Source organism: Diaporthe batatas (assembly GCF_019321695.1).
Source record: "Diaporthe batatas strain CRI 302-4 chromosome Unknown Contig00008, whole genome shotgun sequence".
Lineage (NCBI taxonomy): Eukaryota > Fungi > Ascomycota > Sordariomycetes > Diaporthales > Diaporthaceae > Diaporthe > Diaporthe batatas.
In genome coordinates this window covers 260,187-287,827 of record NW_025408555.1, presented here as the reverse complement: position 1 = coordinate 287,827, position 27,641 = coordinate 260,187, and the positions used below count along the sequence as shown (strand labels likewise).

Here is a 27,641-nt window from a genome sequence, read left to right as displayed (position 1 = left end):
AGTTCTGCTGTGCAACATGGCGGAAAGGGACCACGTCGTCATCTTTCACATCCCTTCATTGATCGCTTGATTCGACTTGTAGAACCGGTGAGAGAGGAACGAGGCGGCCCCCGGAGGTTTTGTACCGATCAAGGGGCCTGAATACTCCTTACAAGTGTGTTGAACCTACTGTCCAGGCTCATGCACACCCTTTCTGACTTGTATTTGGCCCTCGGTTTCTTTCTTCTTTCGTCATTCAGGATTTATTCGTTGTGACTTCCCTCGGAATTTGAGAGAACTCGGAGATGAGCCGAGAATTGCCTTGCCATCGAACCCCGCTCCTGTACTACACCATCAGCCATCACACCGGCCAACGCACTCGCACTTGGCAATGGGAGCCACGGGGACAGAGCTGAATGCGGTGTCAAGCGAGAAATGCTACACGTCAGTGTGGGGAAAATGGAACTGGCATCTGGGGTGGGTGTGAGGCAGGAAAGCCTGGATTAATTATCAAGCTTTGAGTCTCAGCCTCACGAAGCTGGTGCAGCACATGTAGCCGAGGCGTCAGGGGCTAAAGACTGGACTCGGAGAAACGTCCTGCCTACTGGAACATCCAGTAGGAAGTAACACACCTTGAGATTATGCTTGGGAACTCGAATTCGCAGAGATAAATGGCATAGCAAAGGAACTTCATGTGATAGCACCAAGCAACACACCATGATATTCTCTCTTGTCCAACTGTCAGGCTAATATAACATTGGGAGCCAAAAAGAAACAGGAAACCCCCCCCCCCCAAAAAAAAAGGTTCAGTCCGTATGTCTACCCTCAAATGCGGAACAAGGGGCCTTGGGGTGGGGGCCCTAAGTAAATTATGATGAGATTGTGCGACGGCGCCCGAGTGGGTAGAGATGAGACACGGGAATACCTGACAGCACCTAGCCCCCACTGTTCAGCGCTTGCTCACGTATCGCGTGCTGAACAGCTTGACCTCCTCTTTCATGGCATTCTTCTTCTGCTTGCGGTTGGTCTTGACGACGGGGGTGCAATCAGGTAGCATGACGGTGATGTTGCCATCTCGGGGCTTTTCTTGAAGAAATGCCTCCAGCCGCCCAGACGATAATCTATGGTTGCTTATCCGATCACCTCGCGTTGGAAACTGTTTGTCCCTGTCCGTGGTCAGCACCTGAAATGCAACCTGGCGTCAGCAGATGGGCGCGGACCAACCTTGGGGTTTCCATGGTCACACCGTAGTTATACTTCCGCTGTGCCACAAAGAGTCACCAGAGTCCACTGAGAAACATTTCGTGCGATGTGTTTCTTTACAAGACGGTTTGGAACTCGAGAAGAGAAGGAACTTCGGGCTTTATAAAGTGTGATTTTCCCCCATCAAACTCACTTGCATCGCTGTGTTCTCATACAGCTGCAGCTGCGGCCGCGTACCCTGGAGTAATATTCAATCCACGTTGCTTGGGGGTCCTACTGTATGATGCTGCTTGCTTTTTCTCACAGGAACAACCGGTACATGCATCCGCGCATGAAATCCGGCCAATGCACGCCCGCGAGGCATTCTTCACCGTGGCAGCCATTCCCTTTCGGTATATGCCACTGGACACTGCTATTATGAGCTGTCTCAAGATCATAACCCTGGCCCCTGTCAAATCCTGACCTCGTACCAAGTTCCGAGGGACAAGGCGCCCAATATTGCGGTCCGAGTCTTCAGCGGGTAGCCGTTTTACGACAAGTCATATCTGACAACCAACAAATCGTCATCTGATGTATTGTAGATCGAGGCGGGATATCTGTGGGGATTGCTCGATGGTTTTGCTTCTCCGTATCACTCTGTCAATACGCTGCGGAATCTCAGTTCGTGTTTCTATGCATGGGAGCCATCAGACTATCCTCGGTGAGCAAACCGCGACAGGAAAGGAAACGACCAAGTACCGGCAAGAATGAGAGCATACCGAGTCCAGATGATGCACATGCGATGCATTAGTACAGAGGGACTGAAACAACACAAGCATTCATGGGTACATTGGCTCGGACTCTCCATGGCTGTGGCGGAGGATTCGGGCATTCAGGCGACAAACACAACGTCGAGGTCGCAGTGCCATTCCCGGCTACCCTACTCTCTATTCATTGGCCTTGCGGTGGCTTTCGTATCAGCCCCCACCGCGAACTAGGGCCATGCCGTGACCGAAGTGCTGTGCGTCTTCAGCTGCAGATGGTTCTAAGCCATTGACTCCAGGCTATTAGAGTCAATGTGACGGGAATTCCCGTCCCATGCAACCAGTCAGTCGCCAGCTACCCTGTGTATGGGAGATGACAGGCGGACCGAAGAGCTCATATCCTGTACCTCCGAAACTGAGAGAAGGTGACAGCGAGGTGTGGGTGTGACGGGCATGGTTGCCTGGCAGCTTGTCTCAGACATGCATGCGCAAGATCGTGCAGCTACCCGTGCTGAAGGGTTTTCAGAAGGGGAGGTGACGGAAACTGGTCGGTTCAGATGGCGGGATTTGCGGGTGGCCCGGGCAGTGAAAGTGCAGTTCTGTCCGGGTTCACCGGCCCAATGGCGCAAGCAGGTCCAAGCCACCCGCGCTTAAGACACAACTGGCAGGTGGCCCTGAGACATCGGGCGAGGGTATCAAGGGCTGTTTATACCTAAAGGTACTGTATTCCTTCTGATGGAATCAGCCGCTGGAAGGCGGGATTTTCTCCCCAATGCTGATAGGCCCCACGCAAGGTGTCAACGAACTACATTCATGAGGGACCACATTCCACATATTACTGGGAGACAATTTTCTGTACATGGAATTTACTGAGTCTCTTCTTGTATTTCAAAGTCATAGTGACTTCCCAAAGAGAAGCTACCCTATTCTTCAAATGAGAATTGTGACGATGAGCGGCGGCGGCCCATGACACTCCATCCCCTAAGCCTGATCTCATACGAGATGCACTTGGTGCTTTCACAGCTATCTCTCCGCCGATCTTTACATGACCCTCGATCTCTCCGAGTCCCTGCGGCCCTCAAAGCCTTCGTCATGGCAATACCATTGACACTGACAGGCCCCAAGCGCTCTATGCTATCTGATACTACGTAGAAGGTGTAACTGACCAACACCCGAAACTGCAGCCTTCCTCATTATGGCTCCAGCGCTTCCAGGATGTGTAACCATAGTAATATCGGTCCCGAAGTGGCACTTCGTGGAGAACTGCACTTGGTCAGTTTCGAGGTCCTCGGCCATGATAACGCCTCTTGCGTTTGCCCTGCACAGAATGAAGAACCCATTACCTAGGTAGGCTATCAGTAGTCCAGTCTCCGTCTTCTTTAAGAGTATCTAGACTGGTCCATCTTCGGTGGTGACAAAATTTGAGCAGCAATACGATACTCACTCAGGTGACAGTCTCGAAGGCTTTTGTGTCTTTCGTTGTTATCTTTTTTTTTGGGGGGGGGGGGACCGGTGCCACGTAATGATCTTTGTGGTTTCGCTTCTATTCCGTATACGTCCGAGGACATACATGGCGCCTTCATACGGTGGTAAGTAATGATCTTTCCTCTTATTATTTAAGTCTGTACCTTCGTGTATCTTCCAGACTGTTGCTGCCATCACACTTAAATGTATTTCATGAGGATGGAGACCAATGTTTCTCTGCCTATGTCACTGTATACCTAGGTAGTGGTTGTGCTCTTCACACTAGCAGAGGAAGCCCAGATATCAGTGCTCTGGACCATCTTAAATCAAGCACCGGCCTACTACTAAGGGTAAGAAGAAATGGAATTCTTCTTGATTTTAATTAAAACAAGATTGACCAAAACAGTACTTACTCACCGTGATTGCAAATGTGCACAAAGGCACCACTGCAAGTCGAACCACTTCAGTACCAATCAATCTATATGGATTCCATCGCATCTGGCCGGGGTCACCGAAATTTTCGTAAACGACGGATGTTATCAAAGGGGCACTTAGGTACTCCTTCGCTTATACCTTCCCTCGCGCACCCACCACTCTCCTCTCACCATAGCTCTGGTATCATGCAGTGACAGACCTGCCGGACTCCGCATAATCGGTGAGATCCCTTCAATAAACGGGTATTTTCAATGGCGTCAACCTCGAGGGCTAATGCAGTGGTGCCCAGGAGAAGTCGTAGCTGCACCTCTACGTGCGTGGGCCGCCACAGCGGGAAGGTAGTGTGATGGACTGGAAGAGATTTGCCAAGGAGGAACTGAAAAATCACCCAAGTCTCGTACGACAAGAAGTTGCTGTGACGTTGACGGTGAGGCGCAGGCAGCTTCTGCTTGATTGGGATGTACGAGGATGAGTGCATATGCGCCGCTATCTGTGATCACGGCAAGACTGGAGATACTAGTCGCCAAAGCCTCAAACCATCCAATGTTACAGACCAATGTATCACAATTTGTGAAGATCTTTGCTGATTAGAATACTTCGTACAGGCAGACGCATGTATCTCCCAGTTTAGGCTCTTGAGCTCGCATGATGAAAAAGAGTTGGAGTGGCTGCCTGACCAACTTGCTCATCGTGGTTTATGCCGAGAATCTAGACTTTTCCAACCACTCAACTCACACCAAGGCCAATCGTTGCATGTCCCCAGCTCACAGCGTAAATTTGGCTGACATCATTCTAAGAAAACATGCTTCAAGGCAAGACACTGGAGCTGAAGCACTATTGACTAGCCTAGCTTGAGGATGCGTTGCGAGTGACTTGTAAATGTTGCACACAGGGATGCAGTACCAATAATTGATGGTTCTTAATGCCCATGCACGAAATATGATCCTTACTAGTAGAGATCAGCATTGGGTCAACCCCCCAAGACTGGTCTCTCAAATACTGTGGCGCAGGATATGTTGCTTGAAAAAGAATTTCCTAACACGGTCCTTGTGAATATGACCAGTATTTTCGATCTCAGCAGGCGATCGGCCATGTGTTGCTGCGTTTATGTTCTCCGTGAGCTTTGAGCACGCCTCTCACTGGAGCCTGACCGTCGTGGGGGCTCAGACGATTCGCGAGAATGAATTGGAATCTATTCAAAAAGCTGGTCACAAAATAATGCTGACCTATTGGCTCTTCTAGCGAATTTCATTACTTCTTCCCGGGTGATAAGCCGTACCGGCCGCCGAGTCAAGTACCCACCCGGAACAAGCAAAATGCTGACTGTGATACGAGATCTGTGTAACGAGATCGAAAACATTTCATCACCAATTTGTGTGGGTATGATTCCCGAAGTGGCCGGCATGGGCTCCCCGAGACCTGTCAACGGCTGTGCTTCGGCCTGTAGTCTGGCGCCATGCCCCGGGGGGAAGGTTGAGCGCGAGCTGCAGTGCAGCGCCACACTTGCCATGCAGGACTGCATGGGCGGCTCGTCGGTCACCAATGAGGACCGCATAGAGTATGTCTCAGTCTCGAGTCCATGGTGTCATAGTTGCCCTGGTGGGCTACCTTCTTGTTGAAATCTCTAGGTCCAATGCCGTGTCCGTCGGTCGTACCACACCACTGGGCTCGAGGCCAAGGACATGGCCGGCGGGTGTTGCAGCCGGCTATCTTATCCCTGACGGTTCATGCAATAGCGACAGCAGCAGCTTAAGCCGCGGAGTTCCTCTTTCTGGTGTCACTGAATTTCGGCTCAGCCTCGTCGCAGTGACGCCGACTGCTGATCTGCACCTGTGAGTGACACACATTTGCAGTTGCGGCTCGGGCAAAGCTAAGTTTGAGCAGCAGTTTCTTTACACACGCACACACACTGAAAGCTTAGCTGGCTCGTAACGACTAGCAACGACATTCACATACGTGAAGGGATACGAAGTTCCCATGCTGCCGTTCGCGTGACGTCCCGAGGTCGTCAGGACTCAGGTTCCAAGGAAAAGCAGAATCTTCAGAAGAATGGCTCCTGCCCAGCCTTAAGTTTGAAACATCCAGTGGCTTGCCTCTGGATTGGTTGTAATGCTTTGTTCAATTTGTGACAAAGTGACGGAGGACTTGTATTATGAGTCTACTGTCGTGTCACTACATCACCCAATCCAACCTCCCGACGTCTCGTCGAATGCTACCACTTTCGTTGTTTGAAGCTCTAGCGTCCGGACCTCAGAAACCAGGTTGAAACATCTTCAATATCACCGGTTCTTTGGGCGAAAAGCCTTTCCTCCCATTCTTCGCCTTCGCGTCTTCACCCATCAAACCACGTTTCAGTCCGCGATTTCTGAGAATCGGTGAGGAGATCGGCCCATTCTTGGACATTTAATAGTTTTAGAGAGGCAATGGATTGAACCAGAGCTCGCAAGATGCCCATGTAAACAACCCAGAAAAGTACGATTGGGTTTGAATTGCATTGAAGGCGTGCCTTGGTGTCTCAACCACAGCTTGACACGCGCTTCTTGCACCCTATGAGTAGACACGTCGTGACCAATTTGATAGTGGAGAGAAATAGATGACTCGAGAATTCATTTGAAATTTTCAGCAGATGTGGGAAATTCAATGTCTCACTTTGCTCAGTTTACTTCTCTAACCTCTATAGTGAACCCGTGTTTAGCTTAGCCATGAGGAGATATTGATGACCTTTATGACGCGAAACCAATCTAAAGATGACAGACGAAAGGTAAAGGTTCGTTATCATGATCATCATTGTTAAGTATGCTATATGAAATCCAAGTGCCGCATCCGTATGCTGGCAGGCACGCAGTTATGCTATCCGTGATCCTAATCCCCGTGTATCCATATTGAGACAACACTATCCAAATTCAAGTCAGAAGTGATGTACCCTAGCCTTTTCGACTGAAAGAAATTGCACTTCAAAACTCTATCGATGGAACTTGTCGTTGAAGCCGGCTATGTAATCCATCATCTCGACTTTCATCTCCCGGCGTCGATCATCCACATTCTTTGTCTGGTAAGGTAAGGTGGCAAGGGGGTTTCCGCTCTTCGAGGGCTCTTGGACGAAATCATTCGTACGTGAGGAAGCCAGGTCCTTGGATTTAGACTTCGAGTCTTTGGTAGGTGGGGGGCTCGCTGATGGTATCTTTCTTGAGCTGAACCCGATAATTAACGGTAGCAGAGACACTCGAACAAATTAAACACTCACCCTTCCATTTCTTTTGCCCAAGTTGTTAGAAAGTTTGGATAGAACACCTAACAGCCACAATGATCAAGAGGAATATCGGTGCTGAACTCAGATAGAAAATCACGGAAAGACGTAATCTGTGATCAGCCTGAAGCAACTGAGGGTTCAAAGCTTCTCTCGAGGTTTTCTCTTCTGCGTAGATGGTTTGGACCCATGGAACAGCAATTCAGACATGCTGTGGACTCTTGTGGTTTCTTATACACCCTCAATCTGTCGACCATGTTGACCGAAGGCGTGGGGGTGACTGACGACACCCCCACGACGGCTTGCTAGGCATGCTAATCTGTCTTTGACAGCATGAGGAAGACGGGATCCTCACCGGTGAGAGCGAGCTCTTCACACCAAGGTTTGTCTCCTTGACCGATACACTCTCACAGGTTGAATAAGCCAGCCAGCCAGATTCCTGTGGCCACTTGACAAGGAAAGGCCTGTCAACAACATATTCTGTCTTAGGTCCACCTTGGGCACCGATTCAGCCCCGTTAGACCGAACTGCTCGGCTGTCTGCCGGTTGGATAGACTTCTTTGGGTTAGTGGCAGCCATCGCAGGATCACTTGCAGTGTTATCACCACTAGGATCGTTTACCACGTGGGCATGGCCGGCTGAGACGCCTTCGGTCCCGGGAATAAGGAGCCTCAGGAGGAAGGTACACCTTGATCCGGCAGGGTTGATCTGATCCTCCAGCTCGCTTAAGCATCTAGTTCCCGACAAGTCGCCTACCCGTAAGCAGGTCTCTCGCCTAAATCCTTGTTACATACCTGAGTAGGTATGTAGTCTCTCAGCTCACGCCAAAGCAATGCCTTGAGGCCCAGACGGTAACAGAGATTACGTGGGGAATTCTTTCATTTTGCCCGCAAGAGTCAGATCAACAGATACCTCGGCCACCAATGTGTTGAAAAAGCAAAAATTCTTTCTGCGCAGCTGAAAATATTTATCCTCTGATACATGGGTCGAAGATGCTGATCCTCAAACTCAGGGCCACTCGGCCGATTTCCATCAATATCTGGCCGAAGGCCGTCAACAAAGAATTGCATGGCAGCGCATCAAGAATGCATGCACTGCCGTGCTGCAACGGGCTCGGTAAATCCGAAATGACGACGTCCTGCATGCGTAATGTTTGCTGCAGGACCCTGCGCCCTAGCCCGAATGTCTCGGACGCTTTTTCTCTCCGGGATATGCAAGGCTGGCGGCAGAGGATCCGTTTTTGAGGCTAGCCACTATTTTGTGCAGCTTTGCGAGATTCGCATGGGACAGACGCCAGGCAGAAGAAAGTATGGGTGCCGCAACATGTTTCTTCACCGGCACCTGTGCGTGTGGGTGAAAGCTGAAGGAGGGTCTTGTGTCACAATTCGCGTGCGTCTATGCACGTCGGACTGCTGCTGTGCACGGAGTGGCTGTTCTCACCGCAGCACCCTGAAATCAGGCTTCCTGTCAGCGCGGACTTGAGTGGCTTGGCTCGGGCGTCGGTTCCTTGGCCCAAGGTGCAGTATCCGGTGCTAGTTGTGTAGGTTGTGCTTTCTACCCTTCGGGAGGGGGGAGGGGTTGAGGTGTGTGGCTGTTTTACAGTCGCGTGCCCAGGTGATTGTACATTCCCTCCGGGCTCAAGAGGCTTCGGTGGGTAATCGAAACCTGTCGAATACGCTGCCGAAATTCAGTGAAGCAGAACCCAGGCGGTGAACTAAACAGCGAGACCGTTTCGTGGGGTGTCACAACACTGACACATGGCCAATAGACACAAGGCGCCATCATATGCACACTATCACGGTCCTGCAGGTATCAAGTCTCGTTCATATGGCTCCCAAGACAGCTCGCATGTGGTCAGCATAGAGACATGGTCTCCCCATGCGAACAACCGGGATACGATACCAATATATGTCCCCTACATGGCAGCCCTAGGGGTAACACGGGCCCGCACCTGAACTGAGCAGTGAGATGTTGCTCCTGCCTCGACGCTACAGAAGCGCCCCGAGACATGAATTGTGGAGCATTCTTACCGTCTGGGGTGCGATGTAAACTTCCGTTTCGGGTGTGCTGCATGGAGCTGAACGCCTACCTTTTTCTGCCATGCGCATCTCTGGCCGGTTCCTACACCTGACCGGTGAGGCCTGTTGTGGGTCTTCTACCGTCTGGAAGGAGCTCAAACCATGTCATTCCATTCACTCGGGCTACGTAATAATTTTCTTCCATTCTATCGTCTTCTCATCTATTGTGTCATATCACTCGCATCCCAAAGAGCCATTGTCTACTAAAATAGACGTTCCTGCACGCTTCCCATTTGATAATGGGGACGTGGGAGGCCGTCCAGGATTCAGGGATGACCCACCTTCACCTCCAGGGCTGCCATTGATGGTGAAATACCCACTTGGTGCTTCCCCCGTGCCAGAAGTTGCAGATCAGGCCACCAGAAGGCCTGAGTTCGTAACATGTTGAAATACAGTACTATTTGGTTTCGTTTCTATTCCGTATATTTCCGAAACCATACACGGCGCCTTTATACATTGGTCAACACACAAATATCCAGCGTGAAAAAACATATAATGTCGATGATGATAAATACACAGGCACCTAAGAAGCTCAAGATAGTCTGGCCTTGTTTACATAACAAGCCAAAATGAGAGTACATGGTGTATATCAAACCAATCCTTACGCAGTATTCTTTTCCCGTCTTCAAATTTGCCTCCAGAAAGTGATATAGCGCTTCATCAAGTCTCCCATCAAAGCCGCATCACGCCATTGCCATGAAATACAGCGCCGGGGCGCCCTCGCTAACAACAGGAATGCTCTCGGGCCTTGGTACGAATACCGGCAGGCCGTGCTCGTTGCTGATCGACTGGAAGAGCGTCTCGCTGGCCCACTTCGTCAAGCTGTAGCTATAGCCGTGGCAGCTTTAACTGTTTGATGCAAGAGGACAGGCTGCACAGGGTTCTCAACCCAATGACTGTCTCTGAACGATTCGGGGTGTTCTTTATATCTCCCTTCCGGTCCATAGCCTCTGGAGGACCACTTGCATCCCAATCCAGCATGAATAGCTTGCGGCTGTGGATGCCCGCGCGCCGGAGCGCGCCGGAGCGAGGCGAGGGTGAACTATGTGCTGGGAGTGGTACGCTGTCTAAACTTTGAGGCTTCTCGAAACCAGACCTGCCTCACCAAGGAGCAGTTTTTACCTAATTCAAGCGAACCTGTCTTATCTTCACCACTGTTATCAACGCTGTATATTTTTTAAGCGCTGGGTCTTGAGCGTTAACCACCATATGAGGCGGCATGTATGTCCTCGGACGTATACGGAATAGAGCCGAAACCAGACCAGTCAAAAAGCACACAATGATTCTGTACTATACTCAGTTGTAAAAGATCCTTCCTGTGCAATTGGAAGCGGTCAATGCATCTGATCAAGAGGTCAGCGCCAACCGATCACTGCTAGGCAATTCTGGCTTTGCTGGAGCTATGAGCCGCAGACGGGTTCCCACACACACCGGGCCGATATTGCAGTTATGAGCAGTCCATTTCTCTTACCCTAGGGTAGTTGTTGTCCAAGTTGTGTGGCCACATATCTGTTTCTCACGTGACCATTTGTCTCGCTGATCTGCTTGCTGCCTCTCTCATGCTGCCAACGATCGCTCTGACTTGGTCGCTCCAAACCTTTTCTGTTGGGAACTTTTCCTACTCTACCATTTAAGAGCAGTGGTCATTGATTGGAGATCCTGGACGGCTGGTATCGAGCTTTCAAGGCTCTCGAGGGTCGGCAGCCCTTGCAGCCACATTTGACTGCGTCATATGCGGTTGAGCAAGAATGACGGGAGTCCAAAATCTCCCGCTGTTTGTGAGGGCCAATCCTGTTTCTGACTTGAATAGCGTTCCGATCTAGTAATTTGCTCCGTTCGTGTAAAAGCCCGCGAGCAACACCTGCGCCTCCTGGCTGAAATCTTTCATGCCTGTCCATTGATAGGTCACGTAGATGAGCCGTGCCTTTGACCGCAATAAAAGGCTTCCATGTATATCATATCCGGAGTCTACCTAACTAATATTGGGGAACTCGCTCTTAATATTGTGCATCAAGTATAGCACATTCAAAAGTACATACCAACAATTTCTTCCAACGAAGACCAAATTACCAATAATTTTTTTAAAGTACTTCGAAATATTGAGCACAATGAAGACCCCTGTCACCGCGATCTTGCTTCTTCAGCTTGGAGGCCTCGCCGCTGCCCAAGTTACGACCCCGGGCGCTGAGTTGCAGTCGGAGGAACTCGATTCTAACAACACCGTGTCAATCGCCGCGCGCAGCGAACAAGAGAAAAACTGGCACGGCTCTGGGCCAGTAGTGTGTGGTATCTATGCCAATGCAAAGCCCAAGAAAATCAGAGACTTTGCTTATGATCTGGACAACAAAGATTATAACAAGGAGCGGACAATCGGCGCGGGGCAGTGCAATCGTGTGAAGTGTTGGGATACTTCTGCGCTCTATGTTTGCAACGTAGGTTCTAACCACCAGTTGACTCTAATCACATGAGGAAAGAAAATCAAAGCATAATAGTATATTAATATTCCTCTGCAGGACAACCCAGATGCAATCACGCTCAAGGGAAAGCAAATCGGCATGGCCACCTTGTGGCTTCGCAACCATTGCTGCTTAGCCAGCCCTAAAATCAAAGCAACTGACGACCAACTTAACGGCCAGCAATTTACACCATGGGGGTGGAACGTCAACGCTGCTTACGGCAACTGCAACGACCCGCCTAGTATCCGTCCCCATATGGCTGGAGGCCATGGTGTGAACCCTGGAAAGTGTTGGTATCACAAAGAGGACAGCGTCGATTTCTGAGAGCGCAGGTATCTCGACAAGGTCAGAGGTCCCTGAAAGGAACCTTTTGTCCCGTTTCTCAAGTGCATAGTCGCTGTACTTCCTGATTGTCCGCACCGAGCCTCTGGCCAATAATCATAATGTGCCTGCCCCCAGGGGCCGGCTACAACCAGCAACACTATGAGGGAGTGTTCGGAGAAAGAGAGACACTTCTCATTTTTCAATATTTCCTAACTGCCAATCACATTCTGGAGATACATGATCATAATGAGAAATATTCTGAAATTTACACCTTGAATGGTTACGATAGGAGTAGAAGCGTGACCAGTTGAATGAATATGTCAGAAAGTAAGAAAGTAGTCTGGGTGGATCATCTACTCACTGGCAATTTGTCTGATGGCTGCTTCCGGAAAAATAAAGTTCATGTAAACGGGAGTGCCGCCTGATAACAAAGGCTAAAGAATGTGGAACCAAGGCTTTGTGGGCTAACATTTTGCACGATTGTACAATGACGTCGTTTTAAAGTAAATCCTATGATTTTTTTAAATTTAAGAATTGCGCGGTCTTTTATACAGACCTTAAGTGGTTTCGCTTCTATTCTATAAACGTCCAAGGACATACATAGCGCCTTCATACAGTGGTAAGCACTCGCATATATTTTTAATACTAGGTCTTAAATATTTACCACTGTGTGAGAGCGTTATGTATATCTTTGAATACTTGTGGAAAAGAAGTAAAACAAGACACACACACAGATAGTCTTAAGTGCTTACCACCATATAAAGGCACTATATATACCCTTAGATATATATAGAATAGAAGTAAAACTACACACATATAGATAGAGAGAGAGAAGCTCTCCTATAGACATGATGAAGGGATGATATTGAAGAAGATAAGACATAGAGACTGTTGAGAACGTGCAATAGAAGTAAGTGGCTGTGTCAAATGTCTTGTTCTGTCGGGGGGTTGGACATAAAAGTGCAAGTCGAGGGCCGGGGACCGATAATGTGGAGCTAAACAGGATGGGATGAGAAAAGATAAGATCAAATCTATCATGGTGCTCTTCCTACTCTCTCTTAGAGTCTAATTAGTCCGTCTTATCTCGTACCCGAGACCACAATCTTTTTCTCTTTTTGCACATCTGGAGATAACCAGAAAATATTCCTCTCAGGAACCCTATAAACTTAATAAATAAAGTGATTCAGAAAGAAACCCAAGGATGTAGGACATAAGCACAAATCAGCCCGGAATTTGTGGTGTGGCAAACACCATGCTGTGCGCGGCTGACGCACATTTTGGTGGCTGCCAAGACCACGAGTGGAATTGTAAACCAGCTGCGAGCGACCGGGCCCCGTCTGGGGGCAGGAACTACTTATATTTGCCACAGCCTGAACAATCTCAACATTGCACGGGCAAGAGGCTGATTGCGTGGGTGATATCTCCAGGCTTAAAAGTCTTGTGTGTGTGCCCAGTCTCGTTTCAAAATGAGCTTCCACTGCCTCTGCGTTGCACAGCTGAACTCTGTGGACTGCTTGATGGCTCCCTCCCGCTGTCTGCATCACATCAGATGTGTCCCATGATCACATGCTGCTGGGCAAACCTATATAGGTACAACTTCGTTGAAGCTGCTCGGTCGGTGTACGGAGTACTCCGTAGACAGCCACAGGTCAGCCGGTATGCAGTCTGAAGGGAGTGCTTGCATAGTAGAGTACCCACTTTAGCACGGAAGACGAAAAGATTAAGATTCTCAGCCTGTACTTGGGAATATGGTGCAGCTTATTGGATTTCAGTCTATATGACCTTCTGGTTATCTCCAGATGTGCAAAAAGAGAAAAAGATTGTGGTCTCGGGTACGACACAGGCCCGGTTTGAACGGACGCCTCCGAAGAGAATAGATATCATGAATGAGGATTCAAGTCTATCGCATTAGACCACTCTGCCACTGTGCCTTGAAGGTGGAGGGGGCGGCGAAAATTATGTCTGAGCCGCCAGTTCCGGGCCGGTGGCTCGTGCGCCGCTAGCTCCCGCCACGGTCCGATGCGGTCTAGCCTGAACTGGACCCAAAACGTGGGTGACGCATGGGCCCTCACTATTCTGGCAGTCACTCACACTTGCACGCAGCAAACACCAGCTGCTCAGTCGAGGTGGATGCAAGATCACAACCTGCACTCATTGTTTCTCTGCAGTGTTTTCATTTTCTCGTTGCCAATAGTCACATTGTCAGCCCTCAAGGTTGGGACGGTCAAGTGGGCGGGACCAAGCGTGTGAGCCAGACAACGGGACGCAAGACTTTTCACAGCACAACAGAACTGCACTGCAACGCAGCACCAAATCTCCCGTTGGGCCTCCACACACATACCAACGACACGATGAGCCAGGGAGCTAGTGGGCCCATGTCCGACAAGGACGTCTCGGCAGCCTTCACCTCATTCTACCTCCAGCGGGCGACCAAGGAGTTCGCAGAGGACCTCGATAAGATCCGCAAAGCCGATGACTTTAGGAGTGAGGCCATCCCCACGCTCGTCAGCGCCTTGTCCCAGGGAACGGCCATGTTCTCGCCTGCAGACCAGCGCAGGATCGTCAAGGCGGAGGGTGCTTCAACCAGCGAGAAATCTTGAGCGCCCTGGGCGAAGGCCCGGGACAACACATGAGCAGGCCCCTCAGATTTGGGTCGAACCTCTTTAAGTGGCACAGCGGTGGTCAGCATTATACTTGAGGAGGAGCGCCTCAGCTTGGGTGCGCTGGACAGGCTTCGCTCGGCTGGACTGGCATGAGACAGCCTGAGAGAAGATGCATGTGTGGATGACGAATACGGCTCCAGAATGCGAAGGTCAAAAGAGAGGGCGGAGGTTAGTTGCAGAGACCACAGATCTCATGATGCCTGCCATTTTAGACATGGTGCTCTATTGAACCCAGACTAGGCACAGATACTCGACCATAATGGATCGGAATTTTGCGTTACTGATGAATGGGCAAATAATTTAGAAGAGGCCCAGAGATGAAGAACAGCTCGTCGACCTCCGCGCCCTGTACCAAATCCTGATCCAAGATGAAGCCGGTCCTGCTGCAAATTAACTGCGCAGCGCAGACACTTGGATGATAGAATCTCAAAAGTTGCACTTCGCGGGCATTTCGTTCCGGCGTCTATGTCGAAGAGTGAATCCCCCACCATGCGCAGGCCTGGCCACCCAGATGTGAAAATCCGGGCCTGTGTCCGGAAACACGTCTTTGTGCTCAGTCATTCTAAGTGGTTTCGCTTCTATTCCGTATACGTCCGAGGACATACATGGCGCCTTCATACGGTGGTGAGCGCTCAAGACCTAGTCCTTAAAAAGCATACGGTGTTGATATAGTGTTTAAAATACGATGGGTGCTTGTGGCCTTAGCCTTGCGATGTACAGACAAGGCTCTTAGTAGATTACCCAAGTAAACCTAAATCAATCCCAGCAAATTCAAAACATGTAATTGTTCAAAGCTCCTGTATTAGACAACCACATGTGTTGCGCACATTTTTTCGGTCTGGAATTTAGCTTGATCATAGCGTACTGAAGATTACGGCAAACTGTATTTACATCTTTTGTCGCCGTCTCTTTGTCTCATACTGCCACTGACAGTATCATTATCGGTGTCCATATCTTCAAGGCTCGAAGACGTCGGAGAAGAAATGGACCAGAGTTTCCGTCTCCTTGGCGTTACTGTGAAGCTCAACGCACGAGTCCTCTTTCTTTTCCTTGAAGTGCAGCCACTCAATTATCACTCTCAAATCTTCCTTATTCTCCTCATTTCCATCATCGACTTCCTTTAAGAGGTCCTGGAAACTCGAGAATTGATACTTTCTCTCCCACTCCCACCACAGATCTGCCGCCTTAACCCATTTTTGGAAAAGTTCTCTTTCCTTTTCTCCCGGAGGCTTTTCATCCAAAGAGTGGTTTTCAGTACCGCTGGTGGAGGCAGAGTATCTCCAACTGGCGCCGCCAAGATAGTTGTTGTCAACGTTTCGCACGCAACTGTACTCAGGTTCTTGTAGTGGGCCAAGCCAGTACCTATGGTCCCCGTTTTCTTTGAGCCTCTTTTTGTGAAGCAGATCTACCGAGAAGTGGATATTCAGGGGACATGCGGTGTCGTTCCTGATGGGCTCTTTGTTGACTGGCTGGCTTCCACTGGCCCCAATTGGCAAGATTCCCTTGAAAAGAGACCATGCTTTGGATAGAAGTGTGAAGAACTTCGTTGTCTCTCTTTTGCTGTGATCAAATGGCAAAACTCGATCATGTCCTCCCTGTAAAAGCCCCAAAGTCAAGGTTCTCTTGAAGAGATACCATACTTTCCACCAAAATGTGAGAGATTCTGTGATATCCCCTAGTATGTATAGGAATTCTGTTAGCCTATATTTCTGATAGTGGTTACACTGAATAAAGATCTCCGAAGCCGAAAGTTTCGACAAACCTTTTGTTGATGAGAAAGTGTTGTATAAATATTTCGTTTCCCTGGCTGAGGTCTCTGAATTGATCCCTCCCCGCTGATCCACGGCTGATGGAACGCCATATAGCACAAGCTGGTCCATGCTGAATTTGGCTCCATTACCTTCACCTCCATCCTTTTTACTCCTCTTCGAAGTTACTTCTTGGATTTGAGTGATCATCCACAGTAGTGGGAGTTGTGACAGCCCCGAATCTGGATTGCCACCACCAATGTCTCCGTGACAACCTAAAAAGGCATACTGTCTCACGTCCTTTCCAGTCTTTTTAGTTTTCCATAGCATTGGCTTGTACTCGCTCCTCTTCTCATTCAAGGCAAAAGCCAAAAATGCGTTTTGGACCTTGCTTGGTACCTTTTCCCGTACAGAAGCAATGCCCTTGTGTCTGCTAAAGGGATCGAATATGGCGCTTACTGGATCGAATTCCGCGAGCACTGTGATGTTGACTTTCGACAGTAGGCTGAGTTCTCTTTTACTTTTGGGCGCGAGCACCTTCTTCAGCCGACGGAGCTCCTCCTCTTTCCCATTCGCCCAAAGCCGGAACAGCAAGCCAAGGAAAGGCAAAGCTACACGCCGAAGAAGTCCGACCTCACTCATAAATTCAGCTAAGCATCGGACAGTGAAGGCGCCTCGTGAGTAGCCGACTAGGATGATTTCGTCCTTGTGATAAGCGAAGTTGTAGTTTGAGGACAAGAAGTAATACGCGTCGAGAATGATTGAATGAATACCTACTTTGCTGGTTAGATAATAATCGTCAAGGATAGGCAGACCGTAGAATTAGAATTTTGCATACCTGCACCGGTGAACCCGGACCAATACCACTCGGTCATCAGGGAAGACAATGTGCCGACGCCAGCAGAATACCATACTATCTGAGGAACGTGGTCTATTGTTTCGTTTCTCTCCCTCGTACATTTGTAGCCGTCGAATTCAAGACGGCTCACGCTGCGGGCAAAGCGTGCCACGTTGGTCGAGTACTCCTTACTGCTCGCCGCGTCTTGCCAAGTCCCGTCGCAGCACACAAAGAGACGCTTTTTGTGTTTGTCATCATTATCGGACTCGTCATCTGTGGTCTCTTCATTATTGTCGGACTCGGTGTCTGCAGTCTCGTCTTCGCCCTCTCGTCCGCTATCGTTGTCGGATACTGTCGCCCTCGGCTCATCCTGGCATCCTTTATCGTCCCTAGGTTCTGCCGCGGTCTTAGCTTGGAAGTTACTTGTGTCTGTATCCATAGCTATAGATTTTAGAAGCAGCTGTGCCCCGACCCTAGCTATCTCATGTTACTTAGTACATGAGCAGACACGTATGTCCATGTGGGATTTGTTATTGCCTGCTCAAGAAGCACTTAGTACGGTCGGTGTTCAGGTAGCGAAAAGGTGTCAAAAAAGATTCTTGCAGAGTGCCGAATGGAATAAAAGCCCAGAATGGGACAGACAGCTTTTTGCTTTGGTAGAGAAACAAAGCCTTGCATTCTGAACATCGCAGTTACCAACAAGTCTTATATAGTCAATTCAGAAGCCCTCGAGCCCTGCCGAATACATGCGGTGCTTGTGCGGATCTGCTCGACACACACTCATTAAGCTATTTAGAATTCTCAGCAGTGGCGATCTTCGGCATGCAAACCATGCTTTAGGTACCTAGGTAACAAAATACCTACCGGTCAAGCCGTGCTGCAAGCCTCGCGACCCGAATACCCTGCCGAATACATGCAGTAATTATGTAGCGCTGCCCGAAGACCAGCCACTTCACACTCGAGAGGCCATTCAGAATCTACCATTGCCGACATTGCAGCGTAGCCTTGCTTTAGGTCACACAGTACTGAGCGGTCAATCCATACTGCAAGCCTCGCAGACTGAATGCCCCGCCGAATATATGCAGTGCCTTTGCAGATTTGCTCGAACTGCTGATCTTCTTGCATATCCATGCTTTGGGTAACACTATACTGACCGGTCAACCCGTGCGGCAAATTTCGGGGTCCACAATCATGAGCCCTGCCTCGGCGGCGATGGCACACTTGCGTCTCTGGGCACTGATGGCGCAGCCAAGGTCTCGGATAACACATGAATTGTGCAACTCAGAGCAAGATGATCAGCAGCCGTGTGTAGGAAAGAAGAGGGGTGATGTGAATGACAATACAATGCATGTGTAGGGTAGGAGCAGGGTCTCAGGTACAAAGGAATGGGGGAGGAAAAGGAAATGAAAACAGGGAGGTCATAGTATAGCAAGCCTTGTTCGTACCATCCACCTCAGTGCCCACCACAGCTCTGGGCTTACTGAAACAAGCCAGACACAATCAGGGTGACCATACACTACACTCAATACACTACATTACACCAAGTGTGTATAAATAAGTACACTACATACACTATACTAAAGCTATTTTAAATTCCACTATATTACACTATAAAACCTAGTATATGTAATGTAGTGGGTTTAAGTGTAAATAGGGGGGGTTAAGGGGAGGAGGGAGATAGAGGGAGGAAAAAGGAGAGAAAAGCTAACTAAGTAGCTAGATAAGAGATAAAATTAGATAAGATAAGAAGAAAAGAAAGAAAACTTACTTATTTATTTATTTATTTATTTATTTATTTATTTATTTATTTATTTATTTATTTATTTATTTATTTATTTATTTATTTACCTCTCTACCCCTCTTATAATTATATTTTATTTATTATATTATATATATAATTTCGCTTCTATTCTATATATATTTAAGCATATATATAGCGCCTTCATACGGTATTATATTATATATACTTATATTAAAAGCTTATATATTATATTATATTTATATTTAAACTATTTTAAATTCTATTATACTATATATAGTTTTACTTTTATTTTATATATATTTAAAATATATATAATACTTTATATAATAATAAATATTTAAAATTTAATATTTAAAAATATAATATTAATAATTATAATTATAATACAATAAATATTTATAACTTTAACTTTATAATATATAAATAAAGTTAAACAGTATTATTTTAATAATAATATTAATTAAAATATTATAAAAACGTTATATAATAAGATTAAATTTTAAAAATAATTATTATATAAATAAATTATATTAAAAGAAATTAATTAAAATTATTCTTTTAAATATATATATATTATAATAAAACTTTTATTAAATAAGTTTATAAAGTTTAATATAATAATATTTATTTAAATATATAGTTATTAGCTTTAAAAATTTAAAATAAAAAATAATTTATAATATATTATTCTTAAAACTTTTATAATAAAGTATTAAAGCTTTTAAAAAAAATTAAAAATAATTTATAAATAAATAAAAAAAATATAATAAGTTTATTTTTCTTTAAGTTTATACTTTTATTATTAATAATTATTAACTTTTTAATAATATAAAAAAGTATAATAAAAATAAAGAAAAAAAGAGGTTTATAGTTCCTTTATAAAAGAATTATAAAGATATATATAAAACTATTAAAGACTTTATATATAAGTTTTAAAGGGAAGAAATAAGTAGTTATATAGTGTAAAGGAAAAATATAGTGTGGCTGAAGCCACTACTAGACTATACTATTAAGCCTAGTATATGTAGTGTAGTATATGGCCACCCTGGACACAATAAGGTAACTAATCCTGCTTTACTTTAGAGACACGATTTAAGCCACCGCAAAAGGCCAACGAGGATCAGTCCGGAAGCGTGCCTCCTTGCAATTCAGTAGCAAAATGAAAATTCGATACTTGAATCATTCGAGCCTGCTTCGAACCCGGAGGGTCGCGTGTTGCTATCTAACATGTCGCCTGATCCTGAGCAGCGGAGTGGGAGCACAGGACTCACATGCGTCTTCCCAATCGCTATTCATCCTCAAGATAGCCACGTTTCTTTGCAGGGCATTGGTGTTGGGGCGTACAGCATTTCAGCCTACATTTCTCTGCATTACCGAGGCCCTTGTCAAATCACACACTCAGCTCAGAAACAATCACAATATACAGGCTCCGATATATGCAGCATTTAGAGTCCACAGAACTCTACTAAATCCCGCCAAGATACCAATAATCTTTTCAGGCGGCAAAAGAACCTCTTTTAGCTTACGTGTCTGGCCCTTTCAGATAAACGAGGTGCTGCTCAGCTCCGCATTGCGTGTCTAGCAATCGTACGATTAGTTTTTCCTAACCGGCATCATGGCCGCCCATCAACTTGTTCTCGCGGCGTCGCTCGTGAGCGCTGCCACCTGCTCGCCCTTAGTCCCCGATTCCAAATCCCGGGCTCGATCCCTCATCGCAATTGCTACCACCCAACGGCTTCAACAACTAGGCTCGCTCCATGGTCAGGGTATTGAATGCCTCTTTATCCCAATTGCCGAGGCTATAGTCTCCAATGATCTTCCAGAGGGTGGCTTGTTCTTCCGGCCACACAGCAGGCACTCACCCGCACCCCCCCTTTCGCTGTGAATTCAGTGAGCCCTGGCTGCCCAGCTACAGCTGTGATTTAGTAGCCGTTATTTCGCAAAACCGTTGCCTCTCTTCATCATCCTCATTAGGTCACGCCTTGCGCAAAGTGACTTTAACTTCTGTGGCATTGCATAAACAGGCAGCATTTCAATCTTCATGAAAAGCGAATTGTCGTCACAAACTCCAGTGTATGCGCAAGAGTCTCGGCCAGAGCAACACATTATTGGCAACCGTGGAAAGAATTCATCAAATTCCGCAGTCAAGTCTGCAGCTGAACAGCCCCCAAAAGCATCTCACGCCTTCATCTGTCGTGGAAATCTCGTCTCTATCGACGTCAAAGCAGCTCGGATTCCGGCGTCAGCAACCGTGCATACGATATCCATTCCCTTCGATCTGAAGCGGGGCTGGGTCCCTTTGGTCCTTTGCTTCGACTGAGCTTTTCGTCTCTGTCTTTGAATGTGAGACAGCTGAACTGATTCCCCTGCTGCACCCCGCAGCTCCAGAGCAGGTTTTTGCACGGCGTTCCGGGGCCCCGCATGACTGCGCAGCATTGCACCTTCTTTCTCAGTCTGAATGAGCCTGGGTTGCACTCTATGCATCCCCATGGACAGCGGCGCAGTGCACCACCCACTCTGCACGGATTTGAATCCGCACATCCGATTTGTTTCCGGCCCTAACACACAGAAATGGTTGCGTGAAGAGGCCCTTGGCTACATGCCTTTCTGCAAAGTGCCCTATCAAGCCCAGGTCGCTTAAATGCCTGTTACAGATCAGACACCGCACGCCCGATCTCTGATTCAGACCAGTCACTTCAGCTGTGGGAGCCATCTGCCCGTGAAAGACCGCACAGTGCAAGTGCCAGCTTCGTTACCATTGCTGACACACTCTGGACAAGGTAACGGTCTCTCAGACTGGCCGGCCTTGATGTGTATGTTGAGAAAGTGCCTCGACATGTTGGTCACAATCGCGTCGCACAGCAGGCATCGAAGTCTGTCCTCCAGTGGTACAAGGGGGATTGGGGGCGTTCTCCACTCCGTGCAAGCCCGACACATGGACGATCCAGCCGGCCAGATCCCGTACAATGTAGTCCTCCTCGCCCCGTCGACGGCACTCGGGGCACGGAAAAGGACTCCCAAACGTTCCTTTCTCTATGTGAGACTTCGTGTTGTATACCGACAGCCCGCCCTTTATGCTGGAATATACATTGTCACGGAGTAGAAACCTGTGGATTTGGACTTGACCGAGACCAGGTGGGAGGACGTTCCGATCGTGCTCGGCTTCGACATGTGCCCTCAAGTCGGAGAATTTGTCAAAGGAGGGGGCGTCCAATCTAAGCGGCAGCATTCCGGGCAAGACAGTGGCCTGTCCCCGTTGAACAGGTTTTTGTGGCGCCACTCCAGGTGGTGTTTGAGGTGGCCTGGCTTGGAAAATGGCCGACAGACCAGCAGACACCGCAGCGGAGCTTCGCTTGGTGGCGCGTGATGTTCGTGCACGTGGGCGCACATTCGTCAAGAAAAAGTCTCCTCATGGTGTAAGCGGAAACATTCGGGACAGGAGAGTGGCCACAGCCGTTGGTTTCGATGCCCCTTATTGCTGTGCTTCCAGGCATCTTCCCATGAATCGAAGCTGCTATCACTGCTGCCACTGCAAGCCCCCAGGATGCTGATGCAAAGGAAGCCCTTTGGTTGCTGCCTCTCCGTCTCGTTGAGAAATGAGATAGGGAGGCCGATGTACGCAATCTCGTGGTTTCCTCCGGCAGAGTTGTCGGAGGCCTACTACAAGAAGGAGTTGATGGCTGCACACGGTGCCGGCGTAGTTGTGTTCCCGGCTGGCGGTGCACGTAGGTCGGCCATAACTTCTCGTCCCTCCTGTGAGCGACAGGCTCCATTTCGCCGCGTTTCGAGGGTCTTAATTTCTCTTCCGCAGGAGCAATGTGAAAGTTTAAGACCAGCCGCCTCCAAAGATCCACCAACGTCACACTTTCTGTGACTGTTCCTTCAATCCCTTCTCCTTTGGCTGAGTGAAGGGCGTTCTCGCACTCGCCGTTCCGCGTATATTCGTAGGAACTTCTGGCGGATTCTGAGTGCGCGCTCACTTCTGGGCCCGGATTCGTAGAGGTCGATCCAGATCTGGTCCGGGTCAACAGCGGTCTTGGAGATGCCTGTCAGTTCTGAGGATAAGTTTAGACCGGAGCCTAGCAGCACAACTTGTTCGTACCAGCTCTTGCTGACAGAGGCACATTTCCGCCTCGTCCACCCAGAAAAGTATCCTTCCGCCGGTTTTCAATCTTCAGCGTCGGCACACCCCTGCAACATATATCCTCATTCTCACCCTGGTCTATCTTGAGCAAGGCCATTTCTAGGGCTGTCGTTCAGGCACAAGGATCGAGAAATGGCAATATGCCTTTGCAGTCATTAGCTCAAATAGGAGTCGCTATTGCCGAGGTAGTAGGGGGAAGAACAGAGAAGGAGCGAGGGAAAAGAGACGAAGACACTTGATCGGGGGACAGCTGCGCACGTTGCAAGGCAGTCCCAGCCCATACGAAGCCCAAGACACCTCATGCACCCCAGCCACTCGACTCGACAACCCGATCCACGCTAAGAGCGCCTGCAGCTTGATGATGTACACGCAGAAGGACAGCATGGTGCCTAGAGAGACCTACCAGCAAACCCAGGCTGAGCCATAGAGAAACAGAACTCATACCAAGCTAAGTACTTGTAGCAGATCTACCATATTCTGCTTCTAGAATCCCCATAAGGAGGAAAGGAGATCATGGGTCGAGATCGGGCAGAGTACAAAGCATCGAAGACCTAATTCCAGAGATAAGTAAAAGGGAAGAAGAATGGGGGAAACAGATTCCAGAGACTTGACCAAATTTCCAGAACACCGGGAATAGAAAGCAAGCAAGGAAAGGGAAACGGAAATTGGAAAAGAGACGTGTGTTGGTTGCGTGAGTTGCGTGAAATGGCAAAAAAGGACATCCGATCTCCGATACGGGGAATCGAACCCCGGGCGCCGCGGATCTCATCATGAAAACGCGGAATGTTGGCCACTACACCATATCGGATGTTGTAAGGACATGCTTCGCGCAGCTTACGTAGCTGACTAGCCGAGGATCCTCCGCCAGACTGGCCCGAGCCGTCACAAAACGGCACCGGCAGCTGGTGCATCAAAATTGGGACTTTTGAAATGAGACTTGACACTGTGGCTCAGGGTGGTTTCTGTATTGTTGTTGTTCGTGTGTTGTCGGTGATGCCGCCCCCTTTTGTGAAACACGTGTGTGTGTGTGTGTGTGTGTGTGTGTGTGCGCGCGCGTGCGTGTTTGCGAGTGACCTGTTCCGGCTCCGCGACTCACAACACCAGCATGGTAAATTAAACCTTATGGCGCAACTGCAAGCGGTGATTGTCTGTCTACCATCTCTGGCTCGCGGAAGTGATGACTTGGGCTGTCTTGTGATGTAGATCCAACAGGCGTTTTGCGGATCCGGGCAGTGGCTCATCCATTTGACCGTTTCGCCGAAATACGAGGAAAGAAGGTCTGCATTGCAGACAAGACAAGCAATGGAGAAGCCAAGGGCCCGGTCGAATCCAATGTAAAGGCGTAGCTTGGAATGGCTCTTGAGGTTGTCCTGGGGGCTGAGATGCGCGTTTGTATTGCATCGGTGCAGACGACCACATGGAATGTGTGACGTGCTGGACGCGTCGTTGCACTGGCAAAGGTTAGCAACACCCATGAGAAAGTTAACAAAGCAGAAAGAAAACTCAGAAATTGAAGCTGCTTCTCGATTTCGTTTCTGGGTTTTCCGATGGCAAGCGTTTGCTTGATTTGAAGTGGCAAAGAACAGACGAAAGACGCAACTTGGTTGGCTTGTTGCATGGTGGGTGTTGCACCAAAGTCGAAGGCACCAGACTACAAGGTACCTTCATACTTGAATACGGAGTAGCGATAGCGGGGTAGTTACTCCTCCAGCAACGCAGGGCACAGGGGAGGAACAGCACCAGAAATGGTATCAAATAATTGCAAGTTCCAGAATGCCCGTGTATGGGCTTAGGAAGTCTAGGTGAATGTCTGGGTACACCATAGCTCTCCCAGGCAAGACCAGACTGACATATATTGGCACCCAACTCAACAACCTCCTGCAATTGACTTGGGTAGGCGATATTCAGTTCTTGGGCCAGCAACTACAGCGCACATGCAATGCCAGCATCTTACTGCCGAGACCTTGCTCACCATGAATATCGTCAAACAGGCCCCTCGGACAAGGGTAGTTCGCTCATAATGGTCTCTTTTGTCTTCCGAGCCTGCCTCTAATGCATTTACACAAGCCGGCCGACGGCTTTTGGCTTCCAAGGCCATGACAACCCTCGCCCGACTCCGCCACCTCCAGTCGGCAACTGTTCCCTGAACCGCCTAGACTGCTCGCTACGCGGCCCAGACATCCTGGCCCGACTTCTCGATCCAGTTGCCCAGCTGGTTGACACTGCTGTCCCACTCAGCCAGACGCGAACGCATGCTGTCGATTTGCTTGAAGTCGAGGACCTTGGGCTGGACCCAGTTGATGTTTGCCACCTCGTCCACCTGGTCCACCGTTCCCCGGAGCAGGCCCAGGCTCAGCGCCTTCATCACGAGGTGCTCGATCTCATGGGGCTTGACCTTGGTCTCCTGCTCGATCGTCGCGAAGCTCATCGCCCGCTCGTGCGGTGGCCGCCGGAAGACGGCCTCTGTGAGCGCTGCCAGGTAGATCTTCTCCCGCAGCTTCTCCTTGTGCTGGGCCAGGAGCTTGTCCGAGTTGATGCTCCCGGACAGCTGGTCGTACTTGACCAGGTCACCGGCGTTGAATGTGAACAACAGCTCTCGCAACCACCGGTCCTTGTCGTTGTTCAGCGCGTCCAGGACAGGGTGCAGCAGCAGCTCGCCAAAGTTGTAGATGCTCGTCGATACCAGCGCCGCGGTCGCCAGGTCGTATGCCCGCTTGCGACACTCGCCGGCGTCCAGGCTCTTGATGTCAATGCATGCCAGGTACAACAGTGCGTTGCGGTAGTAGGATGCGAAGTCTTGCTTCAGGTAGTAGAAGTCGGCGTTGATCTTGTAGAAGGCGGCATGGACGACCGTCTCGACAGAGTCGAAGACATCCAGCTTCTTCTCGGCCTTGGCCAGGTCCTTGCGGGCGTCCTCGAGGTTGCCGAGGTCGAGCTTCACCTGTGCCACCGCAACCGTCGCGTACACGTATGCGTTTCTCGAGTTGGGATCCTCCTCCTCATCGGCGCTCTTGTTCTTCTTCTTCTCCTCTTCGGGGTCCACCTTCTTTGCGACTGCCTCGGTGAAGCTGAGGCGTTCTTGGAGATCTGTCTGCTTGTCAGCCGGGTGTCCTCGTGTGATTGCGCAGGATGCTGGCAGAGGACCGACCAGAACATTGTTGGGCGGCCTTGAGGGCCAGGTCGACAAGCTTCAGCTGGTTGATCTTGTCGGCGAACTGCAGGATGAAGTTGTTGTAGATGGGAAGGCGGGATGAGGCGCTCTCGGGGTTGTTGAAGATGGTGATCAGGGTCTCGGTGAGCTCGTGCCAGAGCTTCTGCTCCCAGAGATCTTGCAGCCGCAGGACATCGGCCTGAAGGTGTTCTGGGGACTGGAGCAGGATCTCCTGCAGGAACGCCTGCGTGCTCTCGTCGTTGCTCATGTTGTTGTCGGTACCGAACGGGGAGCACCAGACAGCAGTGGACTGTTACCCTTGTTGCGTACCGTACGCACGGTCTGACTGACTGATTATGGGTATGGGCAGGTATTCCGCGTGCTTGGTTCGTCTCGATTATCGTCGGATCGCAGGAGAAGCTATTCGGGAGGAGGAGAAAGAGATCTCTGGGGAGTCCGTGGTTGAGTGGCTGATGTCGATGTTGGCAGGCAATCAATGGTCGCTAGGGTCGACGCGGCTGGAGTGCAGCCTGTGGTCGAGCTCCAATTGTAGAGAGAGCTCCAATGACGCTCTAGAACCGGGTTGGCCTACTAACCCAACAAGGGAGCACTACAGAGCGAGGGGGGGGCGGGAGGGGGGCAGACGGGGGGAGGGTGCCCCCAGGCTGCTTTGCTGGCTTAGGTAATACCTGCCGCTGCTGGCTCTTTGGCTGGCCCAAGCGTCCTCTGCGGCTCGGCATTGTTGCTTGGGAATTGGTAGCGTCTGGTTGGAGCTTGCCAATTACCAGTCCGAGGCGAAGCTTCATCGAATTCCCGACGACGGTCGACAACCCATTGAACACAACACCGGCCTTCTTGCGACCGCGGATTCAGCAAGGATGGCTTCCATACCGACCGCATCGCGAGCCTTCCCCAAGATCGCCCGGAAAGCCATCCAACAACGATCGATACAGGATGTCGCGATTACACGCACCGGGAAGCCTATCATTCGAGTTCAGGGTGGAAGGTAGCCATTCAAGAGCCCCTCGCTCCGTTCCAGATCAAGGACTGACCCGTGCTCGAACAGGTCGGCGCTAGGCGGTACGATTTGACGGCAACGCCCCATGTTCGCGAGGCAATGGATCTCTGACACGGCAGCACAGGACACACGGCGACGGTATTCGGCGCAACGGGACAGCTCGGACGGTACATTGTCAACCGATTGGGTACGCTCAGGGGGGAATGCCGAGCAGAGGAACAAAGTCGCTGACGGAGAATCGCACAGCTCGGCAAGGATGTCAGGTTGTCATCCCGTACAGAGAGGAGATGGCCAAGCGCCACCTCAAGGTGTCGGGAGATCTGGGCAGGGTGAACTTCATTGTGCGTGCGGTGCTGTCTTGGTGTTTCAGGAGTGATCGCTCATCTGC

At 49.4% G+C, this 27,641-nt stretch overlaps 4 protein-coding genes across 4 annotated transcripts; 2 read left to right on the top strand and 2 right to left on the bottom strand.

The window, feature by feature from the left end:
- Positions 1 to 820: 820 nt before the first annotated feature.
- Positions 821 to 1,504, bottom strand: KVR01_007175 (uncharacterized protein). The gene is made up of 3 exons (XM_044781965.1): positions 1,204 to 1,504; positions 905 to 1,145; positions 821 to 839 (listed from the first exon to the last, which is right to left on the bottom strand). The coding sequence occupies exons 1-2, from the start codon at positions 1,215 to 1,217 to the stop codon at positions 929 to 931; spliced, it is 231 nt and encodes a 76-aa protein (XP_044643428.1). The 5' UTR covers positions 1,218 to 1,504; the 3' UTR covers positions 821 to 839; positions 905 to 928.
- A 9,753-nt stretch (positions 1,505 to 11,257) lies between these two features.
- Positions 11,258 to 11,929, top strand: KVR01_007496 (uncharacterized protein; the record flags this gene model as incomplete). Its single annotated transcript, XM_044789703.1, has 2 exons — positions 11,258 to 11,581; positions 11,663 to 11,929. The coding sequence occupies 2 exons, from the start codon at positions 11,258 to 11,260 to the stop codon at positions 11,927 to 11,929; spliced, it is 591 nt and encodes a 196-aa protein (XP_044643749.1).
- A 2,085-nt stretch (positions 11,930 to 14,014) lies between these two features.
- KVR01_007334 (uncharacterized protein) lies at positions 14,015 to 14,872 on the top strand. The gene has a single exon (XM_044793096.1). It carries the CDS (start codon positions 14,281 to 14,283, stop codon positions 14,527 to 14,529), a length of 249 nt encoding a protein of 82 aa, XP_044643587.1. The 5' UTR covers positions 14,015 to 14,280; the 3' UTR covers positions 14,530 to 14,872.
- A 9,958-nt stretch (positions 14,873 to 24,830) lies between these two features.
- KVR01_007271 (proteasome regulatory particle lid subunit RPN9) lies at positions 24,831 to 26,823 on the bottom strand. The gene is made up of 2 exons (XM_044795076.1): positions 26,233 to 26,823; positions 24,831 to 26,171 (listed from the first exon to the last, which is right to left on the bottom strand). Exons 1-2 carry the CDS (start codon positions 26,501 to 26,503, stop codon positions 25,249 to 25,251), a joined length of 1,194 nt encoding a protein of 397 aa, XP_044643524.1. The 5' UTR covers positions 26,504 to 26,823; the 3' UTR covers positions 24,831 to 25,248.
- Between the last annotated feature and the right edge of the window lie 818 nt (positions 26,824 to 27,641).